This window comes from Abrus precatorius, unplaced genomic scaffold (assembly GCF_003935025.1).
Source record: "Abrus precatorius isolate BTA unplaced genomic scaffold, Abrus_2018 Scaffold6, whole genome shotgun sequence".
NCBI lineage: Eukaryota > Viridiplantae > Streptophyta > Magnoliopsida > Fabales > Fabaceae > Abrus > Abrus precatorius.
In genome coordinates this window covers 22,795,901-22,821,404 of record NW_020874406.1, presented here as the reverse complement: position 1 = coordinate 22,821,404, position 25,504 = coordinate 22,795,901, and the positions used below count along the sequence as shown (strand labels likewise).

At 32.3% G+C, this 25,504-nt stretch overlaps 1 protein-coding gene across 1 annotated transcript; it reads left to right on the top strand.

The window, feature by feature from the left end:
* Positions 1 to 16,061: 16,061 nt before the first annotated feature.
* On the top strand, positions 16,062 to 20,887 carry LOC113869800 (TORTIFOLIA1-like protein 4). The gene is made up of 5 exons (XM_027506280.1): positions 16,062 to 17,026; positions 17,155 to 17,254; positions 17,815 to 18,386; positions 18,920 to 19,431; positions 20,640 to 20,887. The coding sequence occupies exons 1-5, from the start codon at positions 16,193 to 16,195 to the stop codon at positions 20,650 to 20,652; spliced, it is 2,031 nt and encodes a 676-aa protein (XP_027362081.1). The 5' UTR covers positions 16,062 to 16,192; the 3' UTR covers positions 20,653 to 20,887.
* The last annotated feature ends 4,617 nt before the right edge of the window (positions 20,888 to 25,504 follow it).

Sequence of the window (25,504 nt, the reverse complement as noted above, 5' to 3'; positions counted from 1 at the left end):
ACTAGTCCTTTTTTTTTGTCCAAAAACAAAAACCATGTTAAAAGCATTATTCTATTTCTTATTTTGGTCCAAGGAAAGGCCCAATTGGGTCCAAGGGAAGGCCCAACTGAATTCAGGAGATCAATCTCATGCACTCGCAACTCATTTTTCGTAGCTTAACCAATTAAGCCTTACAAGAGCAAGAGACAAATAATAGAGACAATAGACGATAGTTCCTGGTTAACATAATCAGAAAGAGAAGGTTGATATAATAGACACAAAAGAATTAGAAAACACATGTAACCAGGAAATGATTGACAAAAATACTTCTGCTTAAGGACTAGAAAAAGATACAACTCTACAAGCTCAATAATCCATGCATCACTAGCTGCATAGCCAGTTAAATATCTAGAATGTATCTTATCTATTTTTAGGAATTATTTTATGTAGACTTGGTATGGAAAATGTCAAAAAATAGTACATTTCAAATAGTAAAAGTGAACAAAAAATGACTGAAAATTTAACGGACATGAAAATAGAGAAATTATTTTAGACTGATATTTTATTAAACAAATGGTGTACTTTCTATATGCTATTTACTATAAACTATTACCTATTAAAAATTTTAAACAATGAGCAATTCAAAATACAAATTATAGCATGCATTAAATTAGTTTTTGGTTTAGAATTACATATCCGAAACTAATCATTAATCCATCTCGAATTTGATGTGACTCTGGTATAGAAAAAGATGAGAGGATAATCACAAGAGATGAAAGTGTTCTGCTCCCTGTCTGGGAAGTTATCAGAAGTTACGAAAAATGATCGTGTATATGAGTTAGTGCTTGATGGAATAACATATAACTGACTTCCCAGATGAGACCAGAGATCTTTCAATGGGCTTATTTAATAACTCGACTCATCATGGTTTATTAAAAGAATAATCCAAAGTAATATTATCCATCAATTGGTCAATAAATAAAAAATATAATTAAATAATAATAATAACAACAATAATAATAATTGATATTATAAATTATAAATAATTGATTATATCAATCCATAATAATAATAATCTACCAATCTCTCACTTGGATGACATAAATCAATATATGTGTCACTTACAAAGCTGTAAAAAATATCATATCAATATATCAATTATTATGTGAATATTATTTGACTAAAATAGCAGAAAATATAAGCCACGAAAGTGTAAATAAAATATCTGGTAGGGATATCATATATGTGTCACGTGCTTATACTTCATATGAAGGGTGATGGATATAAAGAAATGCATAACATTTTATTCAATTTAAAATGCAATTCCAAAGAATATTCCAAGCATTTAGAAATGCTATATATGAGATATGATAATAAAATGACGTCGTCTCAAACATACTTCACAATGATTAAAGTAGAAGAAAAAATTTCAAACTCCTACTAACCCAAAACATCAAAAGATTCAACTACACCCATGTGGGTTACATGACTTTTGAAGATTCCAACAATTAAGCCTTTAGTTAGTAGATCAGCTAACATCTTCTCTGTGGAGATGTGCACAATCTTAGTCTGAAATTCTAAAACCTTCTCTCTAACAAACAGATATTTTATGTCAAAGTATTTTGAACGAGAGGAGCTTTTGTTGTTTTGAGAGAAGTGTACAACGACAGAATTATCGCAATATAGCACAAGTGGCCTAGATATACTCTCAATGACTTGGAGTCCAGAAATTAAGTTCTTGAGCCACATGGCTTGACAAGTAGCTTCGTAGCAAGTGATATATTCTGTTTCCATGGTAGAGGTAGCTGTAAGAGTCTGCTTCATACTCTTCCAAGAAATAGTTTCTCCTGCCATTATGAAGATACAACTAGATGTAAATTTTCAATCATCAGGACAACCTGCAAAATCAGAATCAGAATAACCAATGACTTGAAGTTGATCAGACTTCTTATAGGTCAACATGTGATCTTTTGTGCCCTGCAAGTACCTCATGACCTTCTTTGCGGCTCTCCAATGACCCAAACCTGGGTCACTCAAGTATTTTTCTAAAGCATTGATAGCAAAAACAATGTCAGGACGAGTGCAAACTTGAGCATATATTAAATTGCCAATAGCAGAAGCATATGAGACTTTCTTCATTTCAGCTCTTTCATTATCATTTTTAGGACATTGAGATTTAGAAATTTTGTCCTCCTTTTGAACAGGTGCAGCACATGGGGAACAAGAATGCATGTTAAACCGTTTGAGGATTCTATCAATGTATCCTCTCTGAGATAATCCAAGGACACCACGTGACCTATCACGATAAATTTGTATGCCTAGAACAATAGAGGCATCACCTAGGTCCTTCACATCAAAGTGGTTAGTCAACATCGACTTTGTCTTAATCAAAAGTTTAACACAACTACTTGCCAAAAGAATATCATCAACATAAAGGACAAGAACAATGAAATTTCTCCCACTAGTTTTTAGATAAACACATTGATCTCAAGCATTTTCCTTGAAACCAAGGGAATTAACTACCTGATCAAATTTTAAGTACCATTGTCTAGATGTCTACTTCAATCCATAAATGGATTTCTTAAGTTTGCAAACTAAGTGTTCTTTGCCAATTTCAGCAAAGCCATCAGGCTGAACCATATAGACATTTTCATGTAAATCTCCATTCAAGAATGTTGTTTTCACATCCATCTGGTGAAGTTCTAAATCAAAGTGCGCCGCCAAAGTCATAACAACTCGGAAAGCATCTTTAGTAGATACCAGTGAGAAAGTCTCTTTATAGTCAATGCCCTCCATCTGACTATAGCCTCTAGCTACTAGTCTAACTTTGTACCTTTCAATTTCACCATCTGGATTACGTTTGATCTTAAAGACCCATTTGCATCCAACTGGCTTGCAACCAACTGGTAATTCAACAAGATTCCAAACACCATTGTGTGTCATAAAGGCTAACTCATCATGTATGGCATTTAGCCAATCAGAAGCATGAGAGCAAGAGATAACCTCTTCAAAAGAAATGGGATCATCAGCATCATTGAAATTAAATTCATGTTCCTGGATATAAACAATGTAATCATCATGTATTGAAGATCTGCGAGCTCTTTGAGATCTTCTTAAAGGAACCTCTTCAACAAGGTCATCTTGTTCTTGTTTATTCATGAAAAGAGCTACTATATCTTTGTCTTGAAGATTTTGATCAGGAACAATAGGAAAGACAATATTTGATGGTATAGGAATCGTAACCCTGTCCTCCCTAAGGATGATTAGCCGTGTTGTTTGACTCCCACTATCCAAGACATCTTCAAAGAATACAATACAATCGAATTCAATAACTTGAGTAAAGTGAGAAGGACAATAGAATTTGCTACCACGAGAACCAATGAAAAAATAACTAATAGTTTTTGGATCAAGCTTCTTCAACTGAGGATTATAAGGTCTTATTTCTGCCTTATAACTCCATATATGTATATGCTTCAAAGTCAGCTTCTTTCCAGTCATGAGCTCATAAGGAGTCTTAAGTGCAATTTGTTGGGTACTTGATTGAGAATGTACACAACAGTCCTTAAGGCATCTCCCCAAAGAAAGACTGGTAAAGAGGAATGACTCAATATACATCTCATTATGTCAAGAAGTGTCCTATTCCTTCTCTCTACAACTTCATTTTGCTCAGGTGTACCTGACATAGTATATTGGGCTTCAATGCCACATTCTTCAAGGTATCTTGCAAAAGGTCCAGGGTTTCTACCTGTTTCATCGTATCTTTCATAATATTCTCCTCTGTCAGACTTTATACATTTGATCTTCTTTCCTGTTTTCAATTCAATAATAGCTTTAAAAGATTCAAAGGCATTTAGAGATCCAGATTTCTCCTAAAAGAGTTCTATCCATCCAAACCTAGAGAAATCATTAATAAATGTGATAAAGTAACTATATCCACCCAAAGTAGCAGGTGTCATAGGCCCACACATATTTGTGTGAATCAACTGTAACAAATCATCACACCTGCCAAAAGTTTTATTTCTGACTTTGAAAGAAAACTTGTCTTTAATGCAATTAATACAAGTGTCAAAATCAGAAAAGTCTATATTATGAAGAATGCCTTCTTTAATTAATCTTTGAATCCGAGGCTTAGAAATATGCCCTAGACGTCTATGCCATAAAATAGAAAAGTTCTCATCAATTCTACCACGTTTTTGTCCAATAACAAAATTAGCAATCATGTTACTCAATGTTAACATATATAGCCCATCACACAGAACTCCAGAAGCGACAACAATGAAATTGAAAGAAACAACTAGTTTTCCATTACTAAAAGTAAAAGAATAACCGTCCTTATCCAAGGCATAAACTAAAATCAAATTCCTTCTAATGGAAGGTACATAAACAACATCCTTTAACACCAAAATATGTCCAGAAGGTAAACATAAAAAAACTACTCCTATGTCTTTCACAGCTGCTCTAGCTCTATCTCCCATGATAATCTTGGATTCTGCATCATTTGGCTTCTTCAGGCTTGTGAATCCCTGTAAAGAATTCACAACATGAATAGTGGCACCTGAGTCTAGCCACCAAGAATGGGGAGGAATATCAATGGTATTATTAGATTCAAAACATGCTAGAGCTAGAGGTATACCTTGTTTCTCAAGTTTCTTCTTTAGGAAAAAATAATCGTCTACCTTATGACCATATTTCTTGTAGTATTTGTAGCTCCTTTTAAAGAAATTCTTCTTGGGTCCCAAATTGACAGGTGCTTTCCTTTTTTTATCCCTCTCAACATGAGTTTCAAAATGAGGCTTTCCCTTATAACCTCCTTTTGTCTTATTCTTAGCACCAAAAGAGGAAGTAGCAAACTGAATAGTGTGAGACTTGGTCTTCTTCATATTTTCTTCTTCTTGAGTAACAATGGCAATCACATCATCTATCTTCTATTCTAGCTGCTTATATGCATGGTAGGATGTCTTCAACATGTCAAACTGAGAGGAGAGAGAATCCATAATCTTCCAAATTAAATAATCATCACCAATATCCACTTTCAGTGCTTTTAGTTTGTTATAATAATGGACCCGCTTCATCATATGCTCACGTACTCTACTAACACCATTATACATGGTCTTCTCAAGTAAAGACAAGTACTGACCCTTTACTGCTTTGTCATAGGTTTGAAATTTATTCCTAACAGATTTTAAAAAATCTTTAGCATTATTGCTTTCTTGGATACTCTGTCTCATAGACTTCTCCATTGTATACTTCATGACCATGAGACAGACCCTATTAAAGTGTTTTCGCTTCTCTCGAGAGGTCTTATGGGCAGTAGTGGATTCAGCACTGAGAGCTAGAGGCTCATTTTCTCTTAGGGCTAAGTCCATGTTGGTGATAGCAAGATAGAGATCCAAGGACTCTTTCCAATCCTCATAGTTTGTCCAATTCAGTGTTTTGAAGTCAATTGCATAGGCAAAGAGGCTGGAATCAAACAAGATAAGGAATCATTTAATATGCACAATTAGTCACGCAAAAGAGAGTTAAATGATTTTGTATTCACAACTAGAATATGCCTTAATAATAAAATTTCTCAATTATTATAGTTCTGCCTAAGGGTCTCGAACTATAATAAATAAGAAATTTTACAACAATATAACACACAAGTTTATGACATTAGAAAACTAACATCGATAGGATATTAGAAAATAATTGAAACAAGCAAAATAGAAATGCATTGTATTTACATGTCAATCACATCAATAATAATATATCAATAGGATATAATTATTAATAATACACCATTAAATTTATAATGAGATAAATCATGTATTTTAAATATATTATGTATAATTGTAATCCACGATAGGTGAACTAGAATTACACAAAATGACAATAATTATCATGCTCAAATATCATGAAAAATTTGTGATGCTGTAAAAGTGTATATTAATTAACATCAATAGGCATGCTTTAATACATATAGGGATCCAACAAATTAATTATTTTTTTTTGCAACATGTCGATAAGAAGATTACATAACATAATAATGTAGATACAGGATGAACATTATGCACAAAATTTCAGACCCAAATACTAAGAATACGACATAAATTAATTAATTTAAAATTTTAATTATTAATAATAAATATTTGCATATTTTAAAATCTGGAAAAATATCAAATTAATAGAATATGTGAACTTGATATTTATAAAGGGATAAACTCTTTTAAATTATTTATTATTTGGTTAACGTCATATAACTTTGTAAGGCATGAATAAAGAGTAAAATTTTCCTTCCAGCAATAAGCTATATGTTACGAGGACAGAACTTTTATATTTATGTCTTTATTTGGTATAATATTGATTTTATGGAAATTCGTACCTGAAGCACTTCCTATATGCCAATAAAATGGTGATTGCTTCAAAATTTATGGACGTAGTGGTGCAGTTTTCATTCTGAATTTTGTAAAAGGTTTCAATGGAGAGAAATATTTCTTTTTTAATAGAAACACGATTCAAGGTTGACGTCAAATATTTTTTAAATACCGGAATTAAATCTAACAAACAAAATTGATTATCAGCAAAAGGCACAAATCTCCAAATTAAGTTTGTAGGAATTTTATATCTTTTATTTGAAAGGTTTTCGATCGTGTTTATGTTAAAAAAACTCAAATCAGTTTTTCATACTATTCCATTATCAAGAATTTAAAAGAAACTTTTGGTTAGAGTTTCAACCAAATTACAAAATACATAAAAGCAATTATAATTCATATCTTAACCAGGCTCTGATGCCAATTGTTGAAAATTTTAAACAATGAGCAATTCAAGATACAAATTATAGCATACATTAAATTGGTTTTTGGTTTAGAATTACATATCCAGAACTAATCCTTCATCCATCTCAAATTTGATGTGTCTCTAGTATAGTAAAAGATGAGAGGATAACCGCAAGAGATGAAAGTGTTCTGCTCTCTATCTGAAAAGTTATCAGAAGTTACAAGAAGTGATTGTGTGTATGAGTTAGTACCTGATGAGATAGTATATAACTGACTTTCCAGATGAGACCAGGCCCTTTCAATGGGCTTATTTAATAACCTGACCCATCACAATTTATTAAAAGAATAACCCAAAGTAATATTATCCATCGATTGGTCAATAAATAAAAAATATAATTAAATAATAATAATAATAATAATTGATATTATAAATTATAAATAATTGATTATGTCAATCTATTATAATAATAATCTAACATTACCATTACCATTATGCCCTAAGCAATGATATCAACATTGGTAAACACCGAGGCTGTCAAATAACAGTGACAAACTGTCTTAGCCTCATCTAAACTGCATTGAGGAAAGTCTTTTTGAAGCTTTCCTATTGATGTTGAATGAGAAAAAGGCCCTTCCATCATATCATCATGCATCATTGAGGTAACTTTCTTCATTGAACGTCTCTCTGTCTTGCTAAATATACTCCCAAAGCATTAGGAAAAGAGAGAGTGAGAAAGCACTAAAGAAATGAAAGAGATGACAGAAAGGCCTTCTCATTCTTTCCATATGAACTTCTTTTGGTATGATTCTTCACTAGTTCATACTAGTTTTTCTCAACACAAATTTATCTAAACTAAAAAAACAGTGTTATGATCATTGATCCTTTCTTTGCATGCTATGCTATATCTATATACACTAAAATGTTGATGTTATAATGAATGTTGGGAAAAAGGGAAGAGGCTAATGGTTTTTAAGCATCTTATGATTTTGTTGTTTAAATTTTGAGGATGCATCGCAGAATATTATTAATAAAGTCTACGAAATATGCGTCGTTACCTAAAATATGAAAAGATTAGAAAAACAAATTTGACACCATGCCTCATTTGTAATCGTGCATTTTTCTTCTTTTTCTAGCATGTTTTACTTCTTTGGTTACATTGAATTTATATTGACATTTTAGGCACAAAACTTCAGTCTCAAGGCATTTGTTGCTCGTTGTGATGCTAGAGTGGCAATTTAGAACAGATTGTATTGCAACTATACAAACACCTGAAAAATAATTTTAACATTGTTCTCTATAATGTTGTACACGACACTGCAACGTTGACATTAAACCTTTGGTTTTTGTTTTGGAATTGAAGTCATTTGCAATGTATAAACCTGAAACTGCTTGGAGGATATGGGTTGCATTTATACGATTGGAGGAGTTCAAATGGTAAATCGAACAAAAAAGGAACGAGACAATTAAGTTTTTGGTCTGTCCTCCATTAAAGATTCTTTGATCTAGTAGCGAAGTTATGACTTGGTCTGTCCTGCAAACGTGCAAAAAAATTATATCCCTAATATATTAAATTATTAAATCAATATATTACAAAATTAATGAATAATAAGTTTTTATTAAAAATTGTACTGTTTAATATTAGTAATACATTGAATTCTGTAATATTTAAAAAAAATTTAATAAAATTTGACTATAAATACATATTTATTATCTACCCTGGAATATATTAAAAGACCCGTTTGTGTATTATTATATATAGGGTTAATAGAAATATAACCTAGGGCATGGGTGCGCACCCTTTTTAGGTTGGAGCATGGCCCATTCTTCAATATTGGATAGAACCACATCACCACACAGTTAGTCCAAAGAGCCAAAGTCCATGTTATGTAGCAATGGATCTCATCAAGCCATCATCGTATCTAATATATGATCTCCAATTCATCCAAGAGAAAAAACAGAGCCGAAAAGGTCTTAGCTCAAGAAAAACAGACTTAACACTTCAAAATCTTAATACAGCAAATTTGCATGAGAAAAAGATTTGCCTTCCCTAGCTAATTAGAAAATGTATGTATATGTGTTTGTGCCAGGCAAGTTTAAAGAGTAGACCACTGCATCATCTCTATGAATGTTTTCTAATAATTTTAAGCTATTTATAAATGAAACATTTGATAAAACCATACACCACCTTATCTTTCCATTAAAAAAAATTATAGCTTTCATCTAGATTCATTATCATTGTCTTTTTAATGATTAAAAGAATAATATAGTTGATTCCTATCACATCGCAAACGATTTTCAGGTCGTCTTCCTTATCACGTACAGCTTTCTCGGTATGTATTATAAAAGGACAGAACAATGATAATCATATTTGATGGGTTCTCAAACTGATTTTGAATTTTAAAAACTTTTTCAAGTTAGTGACGAAGACAAAAACCAACCTATGATTGTTGTGCGGCTTCCATGTGGAATTATGAAGGTTAGCTGATATATAATATAATGCAATATATAAAATGCAAACTAATTATTCAGTACCATGTTTCTTGGCAGAATATGGACAAAGCTAACACCTAAGTATGACAGACCAAGGACCATCATCGCTGAGATCCAAAGATGCAAGTGATAAACAAATTTCATTATTTGTCTTAAATTAATTATTGGTTGCAGCGCAATCATTCTAAATCCTATTTAAATTATAATACTGCGTACACAATTATTTAAAGAATTAAATTAAAATGTATGGTGAATGTAAATGTTTTTTTCTTAATTATTCATTGTTATATTATTAAGAATTATTGACTTTTATAATAATTATTTTAAAATTCTTATAACCAACTTAAAAATCAGATGGCATAGTTAAAAAAAGGACAAGCTCAAATTGATTCTTAACATAATGAGGACTTCAGTTCATCTTTTAGGATTAGTATTCAAATTTATTTGGCCAATTTATGAAAAACTAACCAAAGTATCGTTTTCTCGTTGAAAATCACCCTTTGCATGACATGTTAAGCATCGTGAACCCCTCTTCCTACTGTTTTGTATTTTTTTTCCCACTGTTCTTATCACATGAAAACGATATATAATACCCGTACACCAAACAACAGTGCTGATTACTATACAATTATTGAAGTTTGATTTTAACATTTGTTCAATTGAAAAAACACAAATGTAAAAGGCACACATATGTTCCATGATTGTGCTTAGCTATACAAGTAGAATATTACTACACAAATGGCGTTATCGATAAGGACAGATTATCCAAATTTATTGGGCACATGCCAAGTGTCACGTGGCAGAAGGGCCATAGTGGAAGGAAGGGAATGTTTTCAGGGAGATGCTCCCTCTGCACCAAATTTCTCTCCCCAATTAATAATGAAATAATGGGCCATATCACCCCATGCCGGTGTTAAATTTTCTTCTTCCCCAAGCAGAGGATGCATGTGGAGGTGTCGCTTGAGAAGGAAAACACACATGAAGCAAGCGCAGTGATATGCTAAGTGTTCCATGGTTTTGGTCTACTTTTTGGCCTTCCCCATGTGAACTCATGCCCTTTGGATATCCAAGTTTAAGTTTAATAGATGGGGTCTTGCCTCTCAGTCAAACAACACAATGCTCATCATAAACACATTCATCAAGCCCCTACAACTTACATCCCACTTCCTGTTTATCCACCCCTTCTTGTTCCCCATATTTTTATCATCTCTTCCAAGACTTCTCCTTACCTACTTTTTTAACTCAAGGGAAAACAAAAAGGGAAATTATGTATTGAAAAAAAAATGAATTTAATTTTGATATTATATCTTTTCATTATTAACTATTTAAAAATTACTTTAAATATAAAAATTAATAATATTATAAATTTTTTACTTTTTAAAGTCTAAACCATAAATATTTTTTATTAAAGACAATTTAGTTTGAGGAAAAAAAATACTGCTATTGGCTACAAAACTTTAATATCAAAGTATTTACTACAATTGCATTTATTTGAACTCAATATCATATATTAAGTTAGAACAATCCTTTAATTAATGTATTTGATAATATAATTTTTTTTTTACAAAAGATTTTATTATCTCTTCAAAGAGTGTTATTTTATTCTCATCACTTCTTTTAATTTTTGAACTCAAAGAGACAATAAAAAAAAAATAACTTCTAAGAATAACCTTACATACATAGTGATAAAAATTAAAAATTACTCTAAATATGAAAATTAATATTTTTTAATTATATGAAAATTTATGGTTGAATGACAGTATTATTATTATTATTATTTTAAAATTCTGGCAGAGGACTCCATTGCTTTAATAAAATTGAAGCAAACATTCACACACGTGTATTGTACACGTACATATATACTTTTGAGAGTAACTAGGTTCTTTAGAGCTCATATTTTTCATACTAATTTATCCTTCATCAATGCTTGTTGTCTTCCTCTAATCACTTACTCGTTAAGGTTTTTCCCCCCGTTAAGTGAATCGCTTAATCCCACTAGTTTTCATCGTTCGTAGAGTGGAAGACGAAGAAATATACAATTGTTAGTGCCATGATGCATTGTATGTGCCCATGCCAGTTTTTCACACAATGCCCTGTGTTCAAAATAAGTTTAAAAACATATAATCAAAACTAAGTGAGGGTATCTTGATGGGAATAGCTTTAATTAAATAGTTAAAATTAGTATTAAAGGGATTTCTAAAGTTGTTCCAAGTGTCTAAAGAGAATTCCCTGACCTCGTACAACAACAATCCTGTACTTTTATTTAAATGCATGGCGGGGCACATAAGGTTTCATACTTCAAAGCTTTCATTAGTTTTTTTAATTTGAATCTCTATGAGTTGTTTAATTTAACCCCCTTTCTACGCTAAGGAAAATAAAGCAAAAGTTTATTCCAACCCAATGCTACAGCTCACTACTAGAAAAGCGCTATTTAAGACAGATTTTACAGACAGATTTGTGAATTATTTTTTTATTTTATTTTTGAAAAATTCATCTGTATTACAGACGTATTTTTAATCCGTTTGTAAAATCTGTCTATAATTTGCCCACCATTTCCACTATTTGGCGCGAAATGGTATAGATAGGAATTACAGACAGATTTTTCCATCTATAAATATGACCGTTTTTAACCGACCTTTTAGGTGGCAAATTACTGACGAATTTTTTCGTCTGTAAATGGACTTGAAATGCATCGTTTCATTAAACCCTTTACAGATGTATTTTTCTGTCTGTAATGATTGAAACCCATAAAACGGCGCCTCTCCCTTCTCCTTCCTCATTTTTTCATAACTCTCTCTCGCCCCTCTCTCTCTAGGAACTTTTAATCGGTTTAATTTTTTATATCTTTTAGAGACTTAATATTTCTAAGATAGAGTTGTAAGATTGGAGATTATATGACTGGGGAAAGACGTAGAGGTTCTCTCTGAACCTGATTATTGTGTGCTGTGGAATTGTTTGTATTTGTGAAATTTGTAGAATATGCATGTTGTGGAGTTATAAGGGGATGTGTTCTATAATGGTTTAGGATGGTGATGTGTTTGTGTTTGTGTTTGATGTATCAATTAATATATTGTTATATAATATATTAGTTATGTGTGGTAAAATTTTAATTTTTGTAAAAAAGTGATAAACAAATATAAGGAAATTAACATGTATTAGAAAAAATTCTGCCAAAATTTATATTAAAATTTAGTGTAACCTATAATAGAAGGTTGATACCATATTGTATATTTGTATATGATCTTCAAACATATATCCAAATAAGATAAGCTGAAAATATTTTATATGCAGAGTTCTTTTTATCTTTAATTTATATATTAAATTTAACGATATCATGTAATTTTGAATAAAAAAGTTACTATATATCCTTGTACGTAGATTAAAAAAATCATTATATGAAATTGGTAATAATTTAAAACTATCAAGTAGGGAGATTGTTCTATATATGGTTCGTCTAATTATGGTGGCCGCACCCGCTATGTGATAACTACAGCACAAGGCCAAGAACAGCCAAGTCTTTATCACGAAAATGAAACGCAAATGGTCACATGGATTCATCAACTTATTCTTTGTCCTTTTCTTATTCCATGAATTATGGGGTATTTGATGTGTAAGCTTCTGTGTATAATAATGAGAGACTCTTTGTAGGTTCTCGTAGATACCAATCAAGTTACCTTTGCCCACTCTTCGTGCTTTAAATCATCACTGCCTCTTAACTTAAATCACGGAGAAGCAGATAACCTCTTTAGTCTCTTTCCACTGCATGCAAGTAGCTACAGTGGTAGTTAGAATTATAACACTTTTTGGCCTTTTTGTTTCTTTCCTTCTTGATTCCTCCTCTTTTACTTGTTTTTTTTCTTTCTATATCATTTTCACCTTTCATAACTGTGGCTTAATTTTTGGGCAGTTAGATTTAGTCACCAACAGCACCACTATTCTTTGGTTGGGTCCTTGCTTATGTAAAGATAATTGATGGTTCAGTTGGTGAATATTACATATAAGGAATATCTACTAAAGAGACAAAGAAATAGATTTTTCTCTAATTGAGGGGCAGCAACAAAGTTATATGAAATTAATTTGAGAGAAAAAGAGTACCCTCTCTCCATAGCCAATCCAATTGTTTTGTTTCGCTTTTACAAGAAAATAAATAAATAAATAGGTACAATTCAATGAATATCCATTTTCAAGGGGTCACGTGACTGCTATACAAGTTGAATCCTGTGGGCTCATTGTGAAGTTTTACCAGCATATGATAACAAAATATATATCTTCTCCTTACCTCCTTCACATGCTCCACATTTAGGCCTCCATAATTAAATTTGCTAGATACTTTCCTGATTCTTATGAAGTGAGTGAGTGAGAGAGAGAGAGAGAAATAGTATTTTTATCTAATGTTTTGCTGTCAATTAATTTCAACTCTCACATGAAGCTATAGATGCTCTTCTGTAATGGGTAGTATTACATCTTACATTGCATGTGGTTGGTCATGTGCTACTATCCTCTTATTACATGCTGACCATTGTTAGTATTTGATTATAAAATAAATTATGAGGTATATAGTCAAATCATCTGAATGTTGGGGAACTGGGTATCCAAATTAAGATTAAACACGCAATAATTAAGTTCTTATCACCTCCTGCTAATTATTCCACTTCTATTCTATTGCTACTGCTACATCTACGTGGCCTTTGATGCATGTGACAACCAAACTCTTATAGCTAGAACTTGAGTTAGACACGCAGATATCAATAACTTGGGGGTAAACACAAGAATGTGAATCATGCTATTTAATTTGATAACTTCCATATCTTAATTATGTATAAAATAAACTATTGTATTCCCCTCACAAACATTTTTTTTTTTTTTACTTTGGAATTAATCTTTTCATGAGATTGATATCTCTCAAAATAATAAAGAATTAATTCATTATCTTTCTTAGTTGCTGTTGATGTGCAACTATCTTAAATTATGAGTATTTGAAACGAAAGAAATACAATAATTATTTAGGATTCATTTTATAATATATTGTTGAATTATATCAACTAACATTAAGTTTAGGGTTTAGGATTTAGGGTTTTAAAGTCCAACATATTAATGCCATGAAACGTGCTTAGAAAATAATTGCATTTTCTATAATATTCACTCACACGTAATTAGCCTAAAATCACGGTTTCTTTTTACTTTTCATTCTTGTAAAATATAGCGGTTTAGGTCTTTTAATATCAACAAATTTCATTTTCACAAAAAAACAAAACTCTTTTATCTTATCTTTTAATTGAACTTGAATCTGGTTTGATTTGAGTTAAGACAAGTGATTTCTTTTAAGCGGACAAAATATTTTTAATAACTTTTTTATTTATAAATTTTGAACTTAAAAATCTATCTAGATTTATATTTAACTGACTTATTTACATCTATATATATATATATATATATATATATATATATATATATATATAAAATTTAAACCTAAATAATTTAATAAAAATATTTTAATAATATTTATTTAACTTGATTTTTTATATTTAGTTAAAATATTTCTGTTTTTAGTTATACTAATAGCATAATCATATAATGCATCAGAATTTTATAAATAGATATAAAATATAACAAGTTTAACATAAATCTAATATAATACACATGGTACAGTTTATTTTTTTAATTAATAAAATTATGATAAAAGTTGGAATATTTTATTGGATTTTAATTAAAATAACTAAAAATTAGTGAAATATAAGTATTTAAACTTTATTAATCTAATAGTAATAGATATTAGGTTATCTAACAATCAGCTATCAAGTTCAGAAGCAATTGTTCATAAGATTTTACTAATGAAATAATCACTAGAGTTATATGACCATGTTTTATGTTTATTTATTATTATTATTATAAGATATAAAAGTCAATTTTTTATGCATAAAATATTGATATCACTATTTTAATAACATTTAAAGGATTTAAATTATATTTAAATAAGTAACTTAATTAAATATTTATTCAATTAGTAGAGTATATAAATTATTTTTACAAAGGTAAATAAGTGTTACATATAAATTCTTTCTGACGCTAATTTATTTGATATCACAGTTTTCTTAAATAACTAATTTAATGTCAATAAGATTTTGAAGACACACTAAATAAGTTATTAATTAATAGCAAAAAAAAGTTATTAATTTAAATAATGATAACTTAGTTAATGTTACCATCATCAATAAATTTAAAATTTTTAACCATGTAAGGATAAATTATTAAATTACTTATATTACAAACTCATGCATGATACGCATACAAATTTAAAATTTACTTAAAACGAATTAAATCATTGTCATTTTAAAGAAGAGCCATTAGTACTACGAATTTAATCGAAAAATTAGGATATAAATTAATTTAAAAAATTATGAAAAGTTAAAAGATGATAGATTAGTTAATTAAGCTAAAAATAGTAAAATGAGCAGTCGAATTAAGTATAAAATAACATAAAAATGTAATAAATAACAATTATAAGTTCAAACATTATCTAATACTTCATTAAAAAAACAAAAATATTACAAATTACTAAAATAAACTTTTGTTATTAAGTTTTTAAGCCAGTAAAATAGTTATTAAAAAAAAAAACTCTAAAACACTTTTACTCAAACGACATATAATTTATCCATTTCCATACTTAGTTCAATAGAATTATATTTCCATATATAATGATAATAGTTAAAAAAAAAAAATAAAATCCAAACTCCAGCATACATGCATCCATGCGCACCGCACAGCTCGAAGTGCATTGATATAAAATCCCAACGATAACGAAACTTCCTTGAAGCAACACCCAACTCTTCCAAACTCTACCGCCAAAATCATTCTCAACTCACCGTTTAGACGGTTACTCACTTTCGTCTCCGTCACCGCCGCTTCTCGAATGCCGAGTCACTGACTCGCCGCCGCCGGAACCAGAAAAGGAAAATAAAACACAGCAATGTCCTCCAGGCGCCACTCGCTCAGCGGCCCTCCCCAACTCGCCGCCACCGGGTCGACTCAGGACCTCCGGCAACGAGTCATTACTTGCCTCAACAAGCTTTCCGACCGCGACACCCTCGCCGGCGCCGCCGCGGAGCTAGAGTACATCGCCCGAACCCTAAGCCACGACTCATTCTCCTCTTTTCTCTCCTGCATTCACAACACTGATTCCTCTTCCAAATCGCCGGTTCGCAAACAATGCGTTCACCTCTTGAACCTTCTCTCGCGCTTCCACGGCAACGCTCTTTCCCCTTTCATTTCCAAGATGATCGCCACCGTCCTCCGCCGCCTCCGCGACCCCGACTCCGCCGTCCGATCCGCATGCGTCGACGCCGTCGCCTCCATGTCCTCGCGGATCACCCGGCCGCCGTTCTCCGCCGCGTTCCTGAGGCCGCTCATGGACGCACTGGCGCAGGAGCAGGACGCCAATGCACAGATCGGTGCCGCGCTGTGCCTCGCGGCGGCGGTTGATGCGGCGCCGGACCCGGACGTTGACGCGCTCCGGAGGAGCGCGCTGCCGAAGCTTGGGAAGCTCGTGAAGAACGACGCGTGCAGAGCAAGGGCGGCGCTGCTGGTGCTGATCGGAAGTGTGGTCGCCGCCGGCGGCGCTTCGAGTCGCGGAGCGATGAATTGGTTGGTGCCGTGCCTCGTTGAGTTCCTCGGCAATGAGGATTGGACGGTGAGAAAAGCTTCGGCCGAGGCGCTGGGGAAGGTGGCTTCGGTGGAGAAAGATTTGGCAGTGCAGCATAGGGTTCTGTGTTTGGATTCATTGCAGAATCGAAGGTTTGATAAGGTAAATTTAACTTAGTAAGATTATAATTATACATTTTTCAAGGTAGTGAAATTGAAAAGAACTAGAAGTAAGAAATGGAAATAATAATGCTGAATGTTGATATGATTGAAGTGGTACTGTTGTTGCAGATCAAAGTAGTTCGTGAGACTATGAATCGTGCTTTGGAGATGTGGAAGGATGTGTCTGAGGATGTTCCTGCTTCGGCTAAGTCTGAATGTGCTTCAGTTGGTAAGGCTTGTTTTTCGCATTGTGTTAGGTTCGGATGTTAATTTCTAAATAGTGACTGATGTGAATCTACTTGTTGGGCTTTCCTTCAGTTCGAGTTTGGCTGAATTGAGTTTACTTTCCAAAGAGTGTGAATGGTACGGGAATTATTGTGATTGCGAGTCTGTTGGTTTGGTTTTCCCTTCAAGTTGGCTGTGAAAAAATCTAGGGATGGATTTTTCATGAAAATTCCTGGATATAAACTTACCCCGTGATTTTTTTCATCGTGTTAAAACCCCTAACTGACCGAAAATTGTTCCATTTCAGAATTTGAAGTTTAGGTCTCTTTTCATTTGTTTTTTGTTCCTGTATCTTTTTCAGTTTTATTAACGTTAGTATTTACAACATTGGAAATTTAAGATTATAGTGAATACTTTTTTTTTCCTCTATAAAACCTTCCATTTTAGTTGCTTAAAATCAAACCATGTTTTCCTTTATGTTTTAACCATTTGAGGGAGTGAAGCTTTCATATCTGCTGGTGAACTAATCTCGTCCTTTTTTATGTTGTTGGCCGTTTCTTACAGGCACAGATAATGGTGAAGGTCAGGTGCTCCCTATAAGTTCTCCTAATGTTGGCTTTAAATCTTCTCAATCAAAGAAAACAGTCCCTGCTAACAGGTCCCCTCCATCTTCGGTTTCATTCATATCCAACATGAAAAGAGAGAGTTCTCTAAAGAGTAATGACAAAAATTCAAGAATAGGGACATTGCATCAGCAGGATCGTGAGAAATCCTTAGATGAAAAACTTGAAACCCCAGTAAGGTCCTCCCCCTCGAATATGTCTAGGGAGGATGATATTAAAAGGTGTGATTTTGAAGTTTCTAAGCCAATCCCATACAAAAATGGGGTATATTCGAGGGCAGATATAAAGCGTGTTCTCTTTAGCAAGATGTCAGATGAAAAAATGAGGAGATTCAGTGGTTCAAAATCTCGTGTGGTTCCATGTTATGGTGACGACAATCTTGATGTAGATGTTATAGTCAACAATGTACATGATGTTTGTGAGAACCTACAAGATGTGGAGGATTTTTCTTTGATCCGTGAACAACTTATTCAAATTGAAAACCAACAGTCAAATCTATTAGACCTTCTCCAGGTATACTATCATACTTTGATAAACATTTTATTAAATCTTATTTAGGCAGTTCTATTCCTGTCTAAGTTGACTTTTCCATATTGAGCTTTTGAATTATTCTTCATTTGTGTAGGCTTGGTAAATTGAATATATGTTCCATTTTTTTTTCTGAAATTTATGAACCTGTTTATGAATTTTCTTCCTGAATCAGAATAATTTTTTTCCTTCTTGGGCTGGTAATTTCATAATATAGACAAGATGCATATATTAATGGCAAACATGTTGACGTAATTGAGTTTCGTCCTCCCTTATGACACAATGTAGAATGAATAAAGCATGCTTAATTATTTGAAGATATGGTTATGACTGTATTGGGAATGAAATATATAGCTGATCTCTGATGTTCTCCCCCATATGGCCGGGCTCCACCCCCAACACCTCCCCCCCCGGTTCCCTTTTTAATACCCCATACCCTTGCTTAAAAGCTTATCTAATAGATTTTCAAAAGAATAATTATATATTTCTGACTCATGTCTTTGTAAATTTGAATATAGAGATTTATTGGAAGCTCCCAAAGTGGTATGAATTCCCTGGAGACACGTGTACATGGCCTAGAGATGGCCCTGGATGAAATATCATATGATTTGGCAGTTTCAAGTGGCAGGATTCCCAATACTGATGCCACAGAAGACACGTGTTGCAAGCTACCTGGTACTGACTTCTTGAGTTCTAAATTCTGGAAGAAGACAGAAGGTCGATATTCAGCATCAAGGTTCTCTTTCGGAGGCATAGCATCTACAAATGTTGTGCATAATGCAATCGACAAAGATGGAAGCAAAGAAATATTAGCTGCAAATAACAAAAGATTGCAGCTTGGTAAGGGTGCATATTTTGTGAACCCGTTGGCAGAAGTTCAAAGCGATTTGAAGGGGTATTCAGGGCATCATTCGTATAAAATGTCTAAAAACATGGTCCAAGATGCGGAGAGAGCACAAAGTAACAATGCCAGCAGCAGATATGATGGGATTCAACCAGCTAGTGAAGCACCGCGAAACCAGAATATCAGGTAACCACGTTTCTGATTTTACAGCAAGTTAACATGTCATTTTAGGGTGTGATTGGGAGTCGAGTATTAGAGGGAAAAGGAGGGAAGGACGGACTTTTTATTTCTAATAAACATTCTCTAATTTCATTTTTTTTTAAATTAAAGGAAATAAACTGATAGATTGTATAAATTTAATGTGTTAATTTTTATTTACTTTTATAAAGATTATATAACTTTTTTAATTTAAAATAAAATACTTTCCCGCCCCTTTCTTATCCCAAAACTCGATTCACTCTTGTCCGCGAGTATAATATTTTGATGCTTTGTTTATTTCAATTATTTAACTGAATTATGTGGGCTGTGGCCAATTAACAGGGCTGGCCTTAGGGTAAGGGGCCTAAAGCCCTTGCTTTCAGCCTAAAAATATTTTTACATATTAATATATTTTTATAAAAAATTAAAACAAGTTAGTAACTACTTTTAATAAATGGTATTTTTTTTTTTTTCAAAAGAGGGCCCCTCGTCGTACTTTTCATGAATTTCTCTCTTCTCATAAAAAAAAGTTTCATTTGTTTCTTCATTCTCATTACGAACATCATTCTTTATTCTCTTCACACCATTCTCATTAGTTTAAAAGGTCTCATCTTAAAATTCATTTTAGGCTTAAATGAACATTTAATTTTGTTAATTGAACTACTAAAAATTGATACTCTATACCATTATTTCTTTCTCTCACTTTTATTTTTTACTTTTTTGTATAAACGTATTTTAAAAATACATCTAAAATATAAGAGGACTCCTTTAGGTATTTCCCTAAGTGTAACTTTGTTGTAAGTCATTTTAAATGCTATGTTAAAACTGGTAAATCATTCTCTCTGTAATTCAACAATGGTAATCGTGGATTTAAAAAGTTAAAATTTGTGTTGCTAGTACACTACAACATGTACAATTACACTAATGACCTTGTTTTGTGTAAGTTAGACGCCTGCTATTTGTGCAAAGGGCTAATTAATGATCCTCTTTTGACATTAGAAAATCACCATCGTGGTTTAAAGCCAGCCTAGTTTGTGACTCTATCTGGGTAGACTAGGTTGTAATGTTAGTATTCACTTTCTTCTTTGGGCAGTCATTCATCATTAACTGCATCCTTTCTGCCAAATGATTTGAAGTTCTGTGAATTGTAAATTTAAGAGAGAACTTACGATTTTGTTTTCCTTGCACTTCATCAGGTCATCCGTGTAGTGAAGACAGCACGTGTCAATGGTTATTTTATTGCAGCAAACATCACAAGACTCAGATCACTAATTGTTAGATGAACTCACGAAAGTCAATCATCTTGCTTTGTGACCAGGTTGCAGTGCAGGAGAGTTATTTAATTTAAAGCAATTATTAGTAAATTATTATTTAGGAAAGGCTATTCTCTTCAACATTGTCCATATTGAGGCATAGTTAGCGGCGTGTGGATTCGGAAGTAATACAGGCGCAGTGAGTTTTCTTGGTGTGTAGCTAAAATGAAGAAGTGTGATGCAGGCGTAGGAGTTCTCTTGATGTGTATCATAATTATATTTGTCTTTGCCATACTTATTAGAAAGGGGAAAAAATGCTGGGCTTTTCAGAATGAATTCCGAGCCTCTCCCATAATTGAAGTAGAGAATGGGCTTTGTGTGCTATGGACAATATTTTAAGCGAAAAGTAGATAATGATAACCACAGAATATAAATTTATAGAGAAAAGGGATATGCAACTATGTAAATATTAATTTATTTTATGATAATATTATATTGACACATTCTAATTTTTAGGTGTGGTTTGCGTAACGATGACTTTGAAATTCAAATATCTCGAGTATAAGGAACGACGACAGCGAGTAAATAAAAATATTTCAGACATGAGAGAATGCTTACATATAAAAATGATTAATTTACAACGTAAGTTTTATTTTCTAAAATAAATGAATCAATCAGAGTGTATTGAATAATCGATTTAAAGAAAATTGTGCAAATAATGTTTTTCATTAAGTTAACTACATGCCGAATAAGATAGGAAGGTTTTATTGGAAACATGGCCAGGAATTTCTCAGGTTGAAGCGCCAGGTAATCAAACTTGAGAAGATTTTAATCCCCAAAGTTTTCAACGTGAAAGTTTTGATTATAAAATATTATTACTGCACTGCTCTCATGGTATTCAGTATATCTTAATGTAATTTTTAATAATTTTTCTACTTTTATTTTGTAAAGGGGATTGGTTAATATATTTTTTTTCTAATCTTAGGTTTATATTATTCTCTTTTTTATCCAGTCCTTTGATATGGAGTATTAAATATTAGGAGTGTAACTAGAATAAATTGGTTGGAGTTTAGGTGAAAAATATGTCCAAACCAATCAAAAGCTTTGGGTTTGGTTTGGTTCAAATTAGGTGTAATTTTTCCAAGCAATTGGTTTGAGTGATCAGGTATTTTACTTTTTTAGAAGTAGAAAACATTAAGAAAAAGGAAAATTTGTAAAAAAAAATGTGAAGTTAAAATAATAAGTGTAGTTTATCTATTGTAACTTTCAAACTTATAGGATGTAGTTCAAAGCTTATCAAATAAGAGACAAGAATACTTAAAATCCATCAAATAGGAGGCAATGTATCACATATCATGTAAAAGCATAACTCATAACAAACAAGTAAAAATTCAACTAAATTAAAAGTATAATGTGCACTATTTATGTGTTCATACGTGAATTAGCAACCAATCAAAATATTAACTATCAGCCAACAACATAATTAGTTCTATGGAAGTCTCAATAACTCCAACATAACCAAATAAATAAACTAAATTTTGATGGGTTGAGTCCATTGGACTTTTATTTTAAAAATCCAAGACCTAAACTAATTAAATCAGGGATGTTATTGTTTGAATCAAACTAAACCAACAATTTGAACCAATCAGCACTTTTATGTTTAGTTTGGATTGATTTTATTGGGTCATCAGATCTACTTACAGCCCATATTCAATATTGTTGAACATATGAAAAAGGAAGCCATTGATTATAGATTCCTTCTTAACAATTAACATGGTCCTTTTAACTTTTATTGACCCTCTTTTTCTTTGGTCCAGAATTTACATTGGCGGACAAGTTCCTTCAAACAAAATATGGAGAGAATTTCTTTTTACACTTCATTTTTTTTATTTGGAAATTTAATTTCAGAACTCTTCGGGAAATTAGATTTGAAATCAATTTATAAATCACTTTTCATAATTTAATCTCTAATATGTACTAAAATTTCGTCTAAATAGATTCTAAAAACAATTTATAAAACACTTCTAAAATTTAATCTTTGAATTTAATAAAGAAATTTCCTTCATTGTTCCAAAATAAAGGAGGTAATTTCTTTCCACGGAGGACGAACCCAATCCTATATGCTAATTTTTCAGTCGTCCAATCCTATCAATGGACCAAAAAAGTCCTGCATACTCCAAAGTGGCCCATAATAACTAATGGATTAGTAATGATGCAATAAATATGGGGTTGCTTTTTAATACCACTTTTTTGGTCTAGAATTTAATTTTTGAAAGTAACTAATACATTTTAGGTTTTGTTTTTAAAAAATAGGGTGGTTAAAATAAAGGGTGATATAAAAAGAAGAAAATGTAAAAGGTTTGTTAATCTTAACCTTTAGAGTTGAATTTAAGCATTCAAAAATAATAATTTTTTTTAAAAAAAATTATTATATTAAACTTATAAGAATATAACAAATACGTATTTTTAATAAAATTGTTACTATTATTATTTGCCTAAAGATGCGTATCTGGTGTCAACGAAATACAAGGAACAAATCATTCATCCTGGAACAAAAACCCCACTCCTCATTTTTCAAAAAGAAAAGATAAAGCTCATCATAAGCCTTTCTGACATATTGAGACAAAGGAAAGATCATCTATCTAATTTATCACAAAAAACAGTTATTGATTCACCATAACACTCCAAAGTTCCCAACCTCAAACCTCAAAACTTCAGCTTCTGGTAAACTAGTAGAGATGCTAAGGAACTAGTTATGTAACAATATTTTGACAATTCACTTCTCTATATGCTATTCCCATTTTTCTTAAGGTTAAAAGGGTGTGAAGAAAACAAATTTATAATAAACTTTGGCACTACAATTGGGAGTAAGTTCATTCTTATAAACTAATAAGGCTGGTTGGTTTTGTTTTCACGTTCTCAGCGGAGGTTAAATAGTAATACTTCTTTGCTGTGTTAAGACTCCCTTGTTCATACTATTTTTATTTTTTAAAGCGTAAATTGCGGACAAGATAATAGTGTATTCAGAGTAAAGCAAAAGAATTTCTACCCAAAAGGAGTTAAAAGTAAAAAGAATGAAATGAATCAAAACATAAATGTATTATGTGTGGACTCCAAAAACAACTCACCAAAAACAAAGTTTTCCTGTTATCCTAACTCGTAAGCTTGAAGAAAGATTTTATTATGATTATTATTGTTATCCTATATCTTGCTCTCTGTCGTTTCTCTTTTTATTGGGTCTTGTATTCTCTTTCTTTCTACGATGATCAAAACATTGACGTATGTCTTCCACATTGCAAATGGATGTGATTTTTTGAGGGAAAGATGTTTGGCCAAAACCCACTTTGATTTTCAGCACCTCCCATTTAGGAAATGATCAAAACTTTGGTAGAGGCACAAGGAAGAGGAATTTTTGTCTTTGTGCTCATTGTTATTTTCTTTGAATTATTTTTAAAGTGTCTTTTTTTTTTCTAATAAAAGGAGCTTACCACCAGTCCAAACAACCAAGACCCTTAACTCAGGGGTCTAAAATAGCAACAGGTACAAGAATTTATGGTGAACAGAGAAACACGGAAAGAGGGAGGGGACTTAAACTGATAAAGGGGGAACATGAGATCAAGATTCATTTTAGCCATAGAATCAGCACAGAGGTTCGCCTCTCTACAAATATGATTTAACCTAACAAATCTAATACTTCTAAGGAACTCTATAATATTACATAGAAGATCAAACAAAGAGTGAGAAAGAGACTGAATATTTAAGATAACATTGATTACTTCCTTAGAATCACTTTCAATCCAAATATATTGAATATTTTCTTGAACAACCAGTTGAATACCCATACACAAGCCCCATAGTTCTGGAGACAAAGAGGAACAAGGATTGAGAATAGAGCATAAACCAGCTCTGGAATTTCCAAGGTTGTCCTAGATTAGCCCTCCACAAGCAGAAGCTCCACTGGACTAAGACACAGCACCATCAACATTCAACTTTAATTGGCTAGAAGGAGGAGGGATCCAATTCACCTTTCTTTGATCCAAAATCATGTTGGATAGAGACCAAAAAAATAACTAGCATCAAATAAGGCTTTGTGGGCAAGATTCATGGGTTGGGCAGAATGCCGTTGGAAGATAAAATCATTTATATTGTTCCACATATGCTAAATCACCACACCAAATATCATAGACAAATTAGGAAAATTATTCATACAAGAATTTGTTAAATTAGTGCTAAAAAACTGAACCCAGTCAACAAGTAAAATAAAAAAATTCCAAACATATCTAGCATAGTAACAATATCTCAAAATATGTATAATAGACTCAGAGTCATTACCACACCTAGGACAACTTTGGAAAAATTAGTCATGTCTCTCTTAACTGTTTCCTCATTAGTTAGGATTTTACCATGAGTAATTTTCCAGAGAAGGAAAGCAAATTTTGGCGAACCATCTCAGGCCCAAATAACTTTAAACAAATCATAGGCCATATTAAAAAGAGGGGCAGGGGAACAAGGAGTTGGTAAGCATATTTAATGGAGAAATTTCCATTATTAGAGAGATTCCAAAACATAGGGTCAAGACCATTGTTCTTGTTAGGCGGATTAATCTGAGCAATGGAGTTACATATAGGGTTTGGCAAAAAGGGCCAAATTTTGCCCCAGTCCTAGGCTCCATTGGCAGCAAATAGAGCCACTGGAGTATTTAGATCAAGATTAGAAAGAGGAATACTACAATAACTTAACAACTTACCAAAGTTAGAGAGCTAGTAATCAGTCCAAAACCTGATAAACCAGTCATCTTTAATCTGCCA

What these genes read in the sequence shown, in the direction of transcription:
- LOC113869800 (XM_027506280.1), top strand. Translation starts at nt 16,193, where the DNA reads ATGTCCTCCAGGCGCCACTCGCTCAGCGGCCCTCCCCAACTCGCCGCC. An exon ending in AGAATCGAAGGTTTGATAAG is followed by an intron (nt 17,027 to 17,154) that starts GTAAATTTAACT and finishes CTGTTGTTGCAG; the next exon opens with ATCAAAGTAGTTCGTGAGAC. An exon ending in GTCTGAATGTGCTTCAGTTG is followed by an intron (nt 17,255 to 17,814) that starts GTAAGGCTTGTT and finishes CGTTTCTTACAG; the next exon opens with GCACAGATAATGGTGAAGGT.